The 12,929-nt window shown below is 31.8% G+C and overlaps 1 protein-coding gene across 21 annotated transcripts in view; it reads left to right on the forward strand.

Moving 5' to 3' along the window:
• PPIP5K2 (diphosphoinositol pentakisphosphate kinase 2) overlaps positions 1 to 12,929 on the forward strand; it is a 61,014-nt gene that overhangs the window by 41,215 nt on the left and 6,870 nt on the right. For 6 of the 21 annotated variants that reach the window (XM_033110287.1, XM_033110286.1, XM_033110288.1 and 3 more), the window contains 9 exons: positions 34 to 141; positions 230 to 346; positions 2,923 to 3,090; positions 4,299 to 4,415; positions 5,101 to 5,274; positions 6,575 to 6,647; positions 8,253 to 8,372; positions 9,265 to 9,327; positions 12,740 to 12,880. In XM_033110287.1, the coding sequence (XP_032966178.1) occupies positions 34 to 141; positions 230 to 346; positions 2,923 to 3,090; positions 4,299 to 4,415; positions 5,101 to 5,274; positions 6,575 to 6,647; positions 8,253 to 8,372; positions 9,265 to 9,327; positions 12,740 to 12,880 (1,081 nt within the window). Of the gene's footprint in view, positions 1 to 33; positions 142 to 229; positions 347 to 2,922; positions 3,091 to 4,298; positions 4,416 to 5,100; positions 5,275 to 6,574; positions 6,648 to 8,252; positions 8,373 to 9,264; positions 9,328 to 11,074; positions 11,346 to 12,739; positions 12,881 to 12,929 lie in introns of those variants that run through there. The other 15 variants (XM_033110293.1, XM_033110292.1, XM_033110301.1 and 12 more) reach the window with 12 other exon arrangements.

Raw genomic sequence — 12,929 nt, forward strand, 5'->3', positions numbered from 1 at the left:
GAGAAAAATGCTGTCCATGTATTTTTTGTTCAGGAATCAAAAGATGAACAATGGAAACGAGCTATGGATTATCTAAAGGTTGTCAATGAACTCAACTACATGACTCAGATTGTTATCATGCTTTATGAGGATCCTAACAAGGTGAGAGCTCTTGATTTGCTTGTGTTACCAGAGGTAAATAAATAGCTTGAAGTTGCTTATTTTAAAAATGTTCTGTAATATTTTTTAGGATCTTACCTCAGAGGAACGCTTTCATGTTGAGTTACACTTTAGTCCAGGAGCCAAAGGATGTGAAGAAGACAAAAATTTACCATCTGGCTATGGATATAGACCAGCTTCAAGAGAGGTAATAAAGATGAGACTATCAGTACTCGGTTACTACACTTTTAGCTTTTCACAAAGTTTCTATAGGAATTGTCTATTATGTACTATAATTCTTATCTCAACTACTTAGTAGCAAAATGGTTTACATTTTTTTAAGTATGATTTGGATGGACAACATTTTTAGGCATATTAGAATTTTATCTTTTATTTAGATTATTTTGGATTTTTAAGACCCATACTTAGAGTGGATGAAAAAATATAGTTAATGTTTTGGTTTTGGTTGCTGTTTTACTTGAGGATTAATCCATGCTAAACACTGTGCTAAGCACTTGGCATGAATTAGTGTGTTTTAATCCTTACAATAACCTTACAAAGTTAAATATGTGCTGTTTAAAGCTTTTTTACTAAATTATAATACTGATGAAAGTACCTAAACATAAGTGTATAACTTAGTGATGTATTGTAAAATGAACACAATTGTGAAACAGCCAGGTCATAAATAGAACAATATCATTATTCCAGAACATCCCATGTGCCCCCTGCCTATCACACCCTCCCTGTTTTCTCCCCAAAGGTACCTACTATCATAGATTAATTTTGCCTAATTCTGAACTTTATATAAATGAAATCACAAAATATATGCTTTGTGTGTGGGGAGTGAGTTTGGCTTTTTTCTTTTATGTTTGTGAGATTCTGTTCTTCATTTTTGTTGCCATGTAGGATTCCATTAAATAAATACAGTGGAATGTGTTAATCATTCCATTTTGATGATCATGTGATTTGTTTCCAGTTCAAGTTATGAAGATGAATGTTTTTATGAACATTTTTTTACAGGTCTTTTGGTGAACAAATAATACACTTTTCTTTTGTATATACATCTAAATTTCTTTTGTATATACATCTAAATTGTATATACAAGTAAATTGTTGGGTCTTAGGGTATGCATATGTTCAATTTGAGAGGATACAGTCAAATAGTTTTCCCAGTTGTTTTCTAAAAATACTGCCATATTCTTGTCAGCACTTGGTATGATCAGTGTTTTTAATGTAGCTGTTTTGAGGGGCACGTAGTGCTATCTCACTGTGGTTTCAATGTACATTATCCTCATGACCAGGAAGGATTAGCACCTTTTCATATGTATACTGGCCATCTGGATATGCTTTTGGAGAAGTGCAACTGGCTAGGACCACCACTATGGTGTTGAATAGAAGTTGATACTAAGAATCCTTGTTCATTCTTAAACTAAAGTGAAGGGCAGTGTTCCAGAGAGAACTGTTTGGGATTTTGATTGAGAATTACATAAACTCTGCAGATCAATTTTGAGAGAACACTTTTATAGTGCATATTGGATCTTCTAGTGCAAGGACATGGGATTGCTCTGAATTTATTTAGCTTTTTTTTCTGTATCTTTTTGATAAAATTAAGGTTTTTGTATGTGTTTTACCTTCTTTGTCAGATTAATTCCTAAGTTCTTTATATTTTTATGCTTCCATAAATGGCTTATTTAAATTTCATTTTCTGTTATTGTCATACTGAATTTTGACTCATTTTTGTACAAATATTTTATAACTAGCAACCTTACTACATGCTGTTATTCATTCTGATCATTTATCTGTGGAATCATTTGGATTTTCTATGATTGTATCTGTGAATGATGACAAATGTCCACTAAAATGTTGAATAGATTCAGTGATGGTGTCACTCTTGTCTCTCAGTGATTTATTATTAACTGTATTGATTGTTTCAGGTTTTTAGACATCCCTTATCCAGTTAAAGAAGTTCCTCTTTATTTTCTGTACCACTTACTTTGATGAGGGTTTTTTATGTATCATATTTCTGCTTGGCTTCGTTTGTCTAATGTTATGGTTATGAGATTCATTGATGTAATTGTGTTTAGTTTTAGTTTGTCCATTCTTATTGCTTTAAAATATGTGCTTTACTGTGTGACTATGCCCCAATTTATCTATTCGATTATAGATGGGTATTTGGTATAAATTTTTTTACTTGTCTCTCTCCTATACTATACTGTGAAATTCTTGCAATCTGGGACTGTATATTATTCATCTGTGTCCTGGCACATGGTACCCACTCAGTAAATATTTAGTGAGTCATCAGATGATTGTTATTTATGTATGTGATCATCACATTTTTTGGAAATATTTGGAATAAAATTTAAATATTGTAAAATCTATAAATTCAAATGTTTTAGTTTGTGCTCTGGTTGATAACATTTGTTTATAACAAAACTGATCTCTGCTCTTTTTTACTCTATTATTGTTGTTTATTTAGTTATTGAGGCACTTGATGAAATTTTATTAGGCAATTTGTTTAATATGGCTTTTTATTATTTTATTGTTAATTTCTTCGTAGAGTATATACATTTCTTGAAGTCAGGGACTCTCATCTGTCTCACAATACCCAGAATAATACTAGGATGTTATTAAGAATTTAATTAATACTAATTCATTTGAATAAACAAACTTCAAGTGTGTATATATATATACTTCAAGTGACTTATACCAGTTGGTGGTTCATTTTGTTCATCAGAAGAGATTTTTGTTTTATCTGAGTTTTATATGTTGTACTTTTTGCCCACAGAATGAAGGCAAACGATCTTTTAAAATTGATAATGATGATGAACCACATACTTCTAAAAAGGATGAGGTTGATCGGGGTGTGCTATTGTTCAAACCTATGGTATCAGAGCCAATTCATATACACAGGAAGTCTCCACTTCCAAGATCTAGGAAGATGGCTACCAATGAAGTAAGTGCATTTGTCAGAGCATGTTTTTCCTAAAGTATACTAACTATTTTAATAAAACAGAAAAGAAAATACAGCTTTAATTATGGAGCAGGATATACTTTCTAATAATGGATCAGGAACAGTTTTTGGTTAAAAGTAAAGAGAAATTGCCAGAGATGCTTCAACAACAACTGATTCTAACGACATTGTAGATTAAGGTATGAAATTCAAAATTGCTAGCCTGATTGCAGAAATCAATATAGGAATTTGAAAATTTGATGATATAGTTAAAAAATGTATCTTTGTATGAAGATCTACAATTAAGGCTAAGTCTAATTCTTATGCTTACTAATAAAATAACCTTTAAATTGCTACTAAAATAACATTTAAAAGGAAAGTTGAACAGTTGGAATGAAGCTTAAGTAAATCTTTAACAACTTTATACTTTAAATGCCTTTATTTTGGGTTATCTATAGTCTCTAAAGGATGATTCTCCAAGCATTGATTGAAATCAGTGATTATAAATATTTTCTAAATGCTTGAATCTAAAGCAAGAATTTAAGACAGAGGAGCCATCAGCTTCTAAGCTAGAAAATATTTTTTGTTGCTAATTAAATATACCAAGTCTTAAGAGTATAACATTTTCTTGCAATTGGGGAGTAAGAATATAAACAACAACAAATTATATTTATTGATTCTTAAATTTTAAATATACATGCCTCAATTTGACAATTATGTATAGGAAAAAAATCCATCAATAAAATAGATTTTTATAATTTTATAATGGAAATTGTATACTAGTCAGGGTTCCTGCAAAGGTGATATTTTAAGTTAATTATAAAGGAGGATGATTAACAATTGTAGAACTTGGGTTGTTTATTATAACTTAATTAAAAAATATGAACCCTGGGGTTATGTTTAGGTATCTTTAATTTCAGAAAATAACCTAGACTACCTTTGTGTGAGGGCAGTGATTTTGATATTGTTGAACAAACCAATCTGTAATTAACCAGATTGTTCAGAATTTCACCATTAAATTTTCTCCTGCACTCCAAAAAGCCTATAACTGATAGAGCATTCAACTGTATTTGTAAAATCTTCAACAAAATCACTGCCCTTTGTTAACTCTTAAAACAGAACACATTTATAAACCTTTTTTCTCATAAATACTTAAATAGTTGCTTTCAAGAGATTATTTCTGTGCCATGCTAAACTTTTACTTCCATAAGGTAAATTATTCAAGTAAAACCTTGAAGACTCTTTCCAGCGTCTACCATCTCCATGGATATCAGAAGTTTGTACTTCCAAATGACACACAGAGAAAAAGACTATTCTCTTCATTTTGTGCAAGTAGATTTTATTGTGTCCTCACTGTCTGGAATCTGAACATGCAAACATGTAAAATGAGAATGTTTGCTGCATGTTTTGCCTCCTGAACTCTATAAATAATCTTTGGAAGGTGTAAATAAATAGATAGCTTGAAAGTGTAAATAAACAAGTGCAATTTGAATCCATCTTATGGTTAATTTCCTTTTTTTTTTTTTTTTAGTGTCTGGCAGACAGATTTTCTTTTCTACATTATATACACTGAAATCTCTAACCCTTTGCATGATTCTTTTGTGCTTTGGGTTGAAAACTTCGCCCAGTATAGCACTAAACCTCTTGAATATTTAAGATTAAGCAGAATGCTTTTGTATTTTAAAAATTGCTAAGATAAAAAAGTGTTAAAAATCGCTCCAGTTTTAAGAGGGAAGGAACAACTATTAAGCAGTAGAAATACATCTTGCATATTTAAAATAAGGTAATTTTCATAATTGTTGTACATACAATTAGAGTTCTGTCATTCCTATCAATTTCTCAAATATTGCAATATTTGGCTCCCAAATTACTATTGAATAGGTTTTTAAAAATTATAAGCAAATGCAAACAAACTGTATTTTTTTTTCTTTCTGATCATTGGCTCTGTTGTATCTAACTTTGCATGCTCTGCTTTTTTTTTTTTTTTTTTTTTGCCCCCTTTCTCACTTCCAGGAAGAGAGCCCCCTGAGTGTGTCTAGCCCAGAGGGTACTGGTACCTGGCTGCATTATACCAGTGGTGTGGGTACTGGGCGTCGAAGACGCAGATCAGGGGAACAAATCACTTCTTCCCCTGTCTCCCCCAAATCATTGGCTTTCACATCCAGTATTTTTGGCTCATGGCAACAGGTTTTTAAACTTTACTTCATTAAACATTTTTCCTCCCCGCATTCAGAGCAACAAACAGCTGTCTTTGAGGACATCTAATCCCTTATATTTTACATCAGAGTAAATCCTTCTGTTTTTTTATTTTGATTTCATTTAAAAATGCTTGTGATAGCTGACAATATGTGAGGGAAAGAAACCACTTAAATTGCATGTGTTTATCGTTTTACTGGGAGGGTTTTAAATATTCAGGATTTAAAAATAAATGAATTTTACACTCTTGGTACTTTTTTAGTAAAATTTTTTAAAAAGGAAAGAAATCTTTCTTTGACTCAGTTGTCCTTTGAAACATTCAGAAACAAAATTACATAAGTTGATGGTAAGAAAAATAACTTTACCCCCCTTTAATTATTTTTTAAATAATTTAATTAAAAAATTAGATTCCATTTGGAATTTGCTAAGAATGTAAACATTTTTTTAGATATCAAAATTTAAGTGGCCCTGTGTTAATTAGCAGGATACATCTGATATGTATCATTCTCTCCCTCAGTATTCCATATCTGGAAGTATCTAATTTAAGGTCACATACAGTATGATTTTTTTAGTTGTATAAAACTTTAATGTTCTCTTTAAGATATGAGGGGACAATGTATATGTGCCCATCAACAATATGGGTCAAATAAAATGACTTCAGAAGGACTTTCTGTGATGACATTTGGAAGCTTAAAATACTACTTTTTTTTTTTTTTTTTTTTTTTTTTTTTAAATAATGGAAGGTCTGCTGTTACACATGACTTTTCCGAGAATTTCAGCAATTTCCTTTTGGAAATATAATGCTTTTGATTATAGGAAAAGGGATTATGGTATCCATTAAGGCTGTGAATACTTAAAGGTTACTCTGATAAAGCCTGTGCATGGATCAGTAATTGTATGGTGATCTCAACAGTCTCTGTCTGTCTTTTCTTTTGTTTGTGATTGTTTTTCCCCCCTTCGAATACAGGAGCTGTTTAAGAGTGGGCATTTGGCTTCTTTTAAGAGAAAGTGAAATTATATCAATCTATTAATTATTTCTTTTCATCTGTCTTGCTTCATACATGGTATTTCATTCTGAATGCCTGCTTCGCACCACTTCATTGCAAGGACCTCATGAAATGGACTCCCTTCAGAAGGGGATCTTGCATGATCTTTCATGTTTTATGTATTTCTACTAATATTTATCATACAGCTTATTAACCTTTGTCTGTCTGGAACAGGCTGCAAATGAAGTATGGACTTCTAATTTATTTTACTGTTTTACCTCATCTATTTTGCTTTCCTTGTGTAGGTTGTATCTGAAAATGCTAATTACCTGCGAACACCAAGAACTCTTGTGGAACAGAAGCAGAACCCTACTGTAGGTATGTGGTCTAAAAAAATTGCATTCCATATTTTCTTAAACTCACTATTTTTCACACATGTAAAATTCTTCAGTGGTGAAAGCATGACCAAATGCTATGCTTTAGTTTCTATTTAATGTACACTAATTCGGAAGTGTTCAGTTGTACTATTCAAAATATACAACAAAGTTTTGATAAAATGAACAAGAAATGCCTTTAATTTTGTTTTATAACCCTTTCGAATGCCCACAGTCTAAACTATGTAGTCCAATTATCAATGCTAGCTTTTAGTCTTGTATTTTATAAGTTAAAATCCCAACATTTTTCAATTTAGGAAAGAAACTTTGTTTTCCCCAGTTGATAAAGGTGAAAATATGCTATGGCATACAAACAAGAACCTTCTACTTTTCTGATTAAAAAAAAAATTAAGTGGGGAGAGTTTCAGACCCTATCTGGGTATATTAATTTTTCTTTTGATCATCTCTTGAGGAAAACCAAAGCAAAACTAATACACAGTGGCAGTGTTATTATCTTATTGACCTATGAACATAATTAGTTCTTTGCTAACACTCAAGCAAAGCAACATGGAAAAAGATCTTTCTAAACTTATTTGGTTTTAAGCTCATTGTTGATAAGCTATATGAGGTAATGGCATATTATTTTTTGTAAATAGTTGTCTAAATAGGTTTAATAGAAGCATAAATAAGTTTCAACTATGTATGTACGATGATCTCTATACTAAGTATATGAACTACCTGATGATGCCTACCTACTTGAAGATGTTTCTTTAGTTAATTACGTATAGCTAATGTTTATAGCTTTTAATATTTCCATGGTATCTTGCCAGAAATATATATATGTATGTATGTATGTGTGTTATATATACATATATATCTCTTTCCTTTATGTATCATGATGTATTAGATAGAAATTTATTTAATCCTTCCTCAGTGGTAAAAGTTTTGCTTGGGTGTAAAAACTTTTGCTACAAATTAAGTATCACTTTATACTGGCTTTGTTTTATTTGCTAATAATGTATTTCATTGGGGTCTTACTAATTAAGATCTTAAGTCATTTAAGTATTAGAATTTAAACTGATTTAGGCCTAGATTACCTAAAAGGAATTGTTTTCAGCTGGTCTTCTCATAAATAAATAAGCTTTGATTTGCTTTATTTTATAACAAATATTGATCGTTTTTAATTTAGGGGCATCAGAAAAGATTCTTTATTTACAGACATACATTCAAAAATATTGATTTAATATGACTTAATTTGTGCTAGAAGAGGTTTTTTTCATATGGCTTGCTCATGCAAATTGACAGAATCCCTTATCCTAAATTAATTTTCATTGTAGTGTTTTAAAATGTATATGTCTAAATATTGTGTTGGCATATTATTTTCCTCAAAGACCACATTTTGTCCAGTGTTAAATACCCTCATTTGTACATATGCTAAATAATGGTACATAGTTGATTGTATTAAAGTTGGCATTACAAGCAAATTGTGAGCCTGTTCAAGGCACTGCCAATACGTGTGGTAAGAACCATGTTATTGCATGCTGCATGAATTCCCAATGTGAATGGAAGAACACCCGTTGTTGTATGTATTTTCTCTAACTCCCATCAGGGTCTCACTGTGCGGGCCTGTTTAGCACCTCGGTGCTCGGGGGTTCTTCAAGCGCACCTAACCTACAGGATTATGCTCGTACGCATCGTAAAAAGCTGACCTCTTCTGGCTGCATAGATGGTATGTGCACACATGCACACACAGATTCATACCTACACCCACGCACACACCCATGAGCATACAGTAGTTCTCAAAGGCAAACCTCAGGCCACTGATTGAGTCAAGTGGAACCCTAGCACCCTTTTCCTAAATGACTATCAATACTCTGTTATCCACAGCTTGGATTCATGTTTCATCAAGCAGTTCATTGTAGTTAGAAGTACAGTACCAGTTCAATGAGTAGTTAGTTCAATGAGTGAAATTTAGAACTGCATCATGTATATTCTTCTTTTAGATAGTTGGTAAGCCATATTATAAAGAAGAAATGTTTCTTTGTTCTTTTAAACTTTGTTCGTTGTTAATCCTAATGTTACATACTGATACAGATCTAAATAAAATAAAATGAACGGAATGCTTATAAATAGAAGAAAATACCATATTGGCAATATTTTTATAAAAATAAACAGGATGAGAATATTTTAGGATCCCTGGTTGAGGAAATCCTCTCATTGTTGTTAATATACCTTAAGTTTTAATATTCAGAATGTCTTTTGAGGTCTATGGAGGCTTGTCCCTTTTGTTAATAGCAGTGTTTATTAGTCTTTTCAGGATTACCTTTATTTAAAACTTTTTCTCATGTATCCACAAATTTACTTTAGTCAGTAGAACATGGATTTTCAGAATTGCCAGCTCATCCTGCTTTTTTTTCTTTTGTATATTTCATGAAACACTTTGCCTCTGTCATCAAGCCATTTTACTTCTTTTAACCCATATTTGGCTTATTACCTTCTCTCATTGTCCCTTTTGCATGTCACCTAATACTAACGTCCTTATATATTTGTTTTCCCCCTTTTTTTAAGTGTCCTTTTGGTAGCTGTTATGAATTTCAGGTACCTGTTTTTCTCTTTCTCAGACGCCACACGCGGTTCTGCTGTTAAAAGGTTTTCTATCTCATTTGCTCGACACCCAACCAATGGTACGTTTTGCTTTTATTTTAAAAGATACTCCCCTGCTTCATCCTTTTTTATTTTTCTTTTATTTCAAAATTTGGGGTATACAGTATCATTCATTTGTCCATCCTTAATTTCAATTGGCATACAATTCCAATTTATAATTTACCCAAAGTATTGATACTGTCTAGCTCCCTTTTTCAGCTGTAATTTACACAGTAATTTAACAGTACTCATCAAACTTTTAAATGAACACAATGATGATGAGTTTTAATACTAAATTAACACCTAAAAATTCCTTCTAATTTCTCAAGTGATCAGTCTAAACAAATTTTAAAAATACAACAATTAGCATTCTTTAGTTTATTCTTAATTCTTAATTTTAATGTATTTTTTTGTTCCAAATTTCTTTTCTGATCACATGGTTGTTTTATTGAGCTATTTAACAAAAATACAGAGCTACATTCGTCAAATAGCCAAATGATACATGTCTTTGACAAGTTCTTCGTAACCAGGGGATGCAGATTTCACTGTGTGGCATCGTTTATCCCTGGCTCTCTGTCTAAAGCAAAACCCGACTTGGTCTGGAGCACTCTGAAAATTTCATCCAGCATTCACTTCATCCTCGTATGGTTTGCTGTTGTCAAGCAGCCAGTCCCTTTGGTACATTGTGGAGAACTTCTGATGGGAAGAAGACTAAGCTAAAACTCCAAAAAAGCCAATTTGATTAAATTCAGTTTTTGAGGCTGAACAGGAAAATGTTTTGTGGCCATTTGTCAACTGAATTTTTACACTATTACAGCTGTCTTACATAGAGCTCATTCTTGTGGTGCAAGAAGGAGTATTTACTGATCATTTTGAAATAATTTTGGATCAAAGAATTTGAAAGAAAACATACAAGTTTTTACTGTTATCCCGGAAAAGGTATTTTTATTCCTGAAACTATTTTTTTCTCTTTAACTGCAAATAAGTCTTCATAAACTCAAGTCAGGTCTTTCAGAAACTTCTGTGAAACTAAAGGATTGAGCACATGTTCATAGTCATTCTCCCCTTCCAGGTCCTTTAACGGCACACCTAAATAACAATGCACTGGTACTTCTTGAAGGTGAAGTAAGAAGGTCTCATCCTCAACAATTGAAAATTAAGCCTTAAAGCTTAATGTGCTTTCCCTCCATTGTAGCTGTTTAAATGCTACTTTTTGGAGAAAAAGATCCTTTGATACAGCGCAGCTTCTAAGGAGCCCACATGCTTAAGAACCGAAGACACAAGGAAAACAGAAATCATAAAATTCTAAGAGGAGACACTGCAGGTTTAAGACTGACTATAGTTTTTTGTGCAGAATGCTTATGTGTTTATAGCCAGTATTATAAGTTTTGTGTAGGAGAAATCTGTTTCCTGTAGCTAAAAAAACAAACAAACAAACAAAACTTTTTTTAAATTTAACAGAAAAATAGAATAATTTCATATTTCTTTGGTTTAGGCTTTTAAAATGTGAATTTTCCAGACTTTGTGAAACTTAATGCATATGAAATGCATTCCTTTCAACTCTAGAAATATTTCTTTTGGGTCTTTTCTTTTTTATATTGTGTTGTCTTATCTGTCCTATGAATTGTCATTTGACTCTTTCACTTTTTATTTTCCCCTGACTTTCATGTTATTTCCATCTTAACACACATCATGGACTTACCCCTCCCTTCATCTTTAGTTGGAGGAACATGGTGAAACAAGTATCTTCTGACAGTGCTTTACCTTATTTTCTGGGCCTCTGTGCAGAACACCTACACCTCTATAGGTGCTGGTCCGTTTCCTCTGTGGAATTTCTAGGCTCCAGTGGTATGTTTTTATAGCTTCTAAACATGACAGCAGGGTGGCTTTTTAAATTGCTGCGCTAACCCTTTCATTGTGCATCAAAGAAAATGTTTATGAAGATCAATGGGAAAAATGTGTAGTCCAAAGGAACTTGAGTATATTGTCATTGGCCTCTTATAAAGTCTAACTGGCAATTGCAAGAAAATAGTTGTTACCAAAGACTTATATACATTCTGAGGAAAGGAAGAGAAACCAAATTGTTAATTTTAGTGTATAGCAAAGAAAGGGTTTGCGCTTATTTGCATGGATCTTGTACTTTTAAAAAAAATGTAATACTTGTGCAAGCCTAATTTCTTTAGTGCTTAGATTAGGTGCTTTAGCTGCTATTATATTGTTACAGTTGTTTTTCTTTTTTTTCTTTTTCCTTTTAAGTATATGTAATGTTCTGTCATGTTTTGGTTTGTACCTGATAATCAAACATATCAGTTTTATAAATCCTTTGGTTATTTTCATAGGAAGATTAGATTCCCTTTTAACCAAAGATTTTCTGTTGAAGTTAAGAATTAGGCAGTTCTCGGGTCAATATTTCCTCTCAAGATTAAATAAATTCAGTGTTAAAATGAGCACATGCCTACTGAAACAGACAGTTTTTCAATCTGTTTAATTTTTACTTTTATAATATTATTAGACTTTAAATAAAACTTTAAGTATTAAAAGTGTTTTTGGAGGAAAATTAATTTGAATTTTGAAAGAGTTGATGCAGAAAGACTTGCTTAATTGTATATGAAAGCAATTTTAAAAGCCATTCAGTTGAATAAAGTTTAAATAAACAAGCCGTTTTTATAAAAGGTGAATAACTTATATCTTGTTTGTTTCTTTAAAAAACTGTATATTGTTTCACTGATGGTATTAATACATATCTGCATGGTTTGTTTCATGAAATTTTTGTATTTCTGTGCCATTGTTGAATGCAAACATATATGTATTTTGTATTCCTTTTTACCTGGCCTAACTTTACTCAGCTAGCAATTTCCAACAATAGAATTATTGTGTTAATTCAATAAAGGTAGGTGAAATGTGGTTTGTAATTTTAATTTCAGCATAAATGAATGAATGTTCTTTTGGGATCACACTAGAGAGTATCGCTGGCTTTGGTAAGATTAGAAAAGTATGTAAAATCACTCTTCACATGTAATTACACAATTGTTTTTCAACAAGAAGTTACCTGTAACTTCCTGGCACCAGGGACACATCATGGCATCAGCTTATTCACCTATCAAATAGACCTGATTTTTAAAAGTCAAAAACTAAAAAATTGTATTTTTTTCTGTTTTTTCCCCCCTAGGTTTTTTTCTTTAAGTATTATTTTTAGATTTTACGAAAATATAGAATGAAATTGTGTGCATGCTGTACTATGTGCAATTACATTTAAAATGAAATCTTTGTCACATCTTGTTCCAACCCCATATTGCATAGCATCTGGTGTCATGACTTCAGAGATCTCGTGTGTTTGCATGTGATAGATTTAAAAGACCTGAACTGTCCAGTTCTAAGCAATGGTCTTCTTCCTTTTATAATGATTTTTTTTCAATATCCAACTTTTATTTTTGTTTTGTTTTTGTTTTCCAGGCTTTGAATTGTATTCCATGGTGCCATCTATTTGTCCTCTAGAAACTCTTCATAACGCCCTGTCTTTAAAGCAGGTGGATGAATTTCTTGCTTCCATTGCTTCTCCATCAAGTGAAACTCCACAGAAGACCCCTGAAACTTGTAGGAAAATTATTATTATTATTAATATTATTAATATTATTAGTATTAG

Source organism: Rhinolophus ferrumequinum, chromosome 7, assembly GCF_004115265.2.
Source record: "Rhinolophus ferrumequinum isolate MPI-CBG mRhiFer1 chromosome 7, mRhiFer1_v1.p, whole genome shotgun sequence".
Lineage (NCBI taxonomy): Eukaryota > Metazoa > Chordata > Mammalia > Chiroptera > Rhinolophidae > Rhinolophus > Rhinolophus ferrumequinum.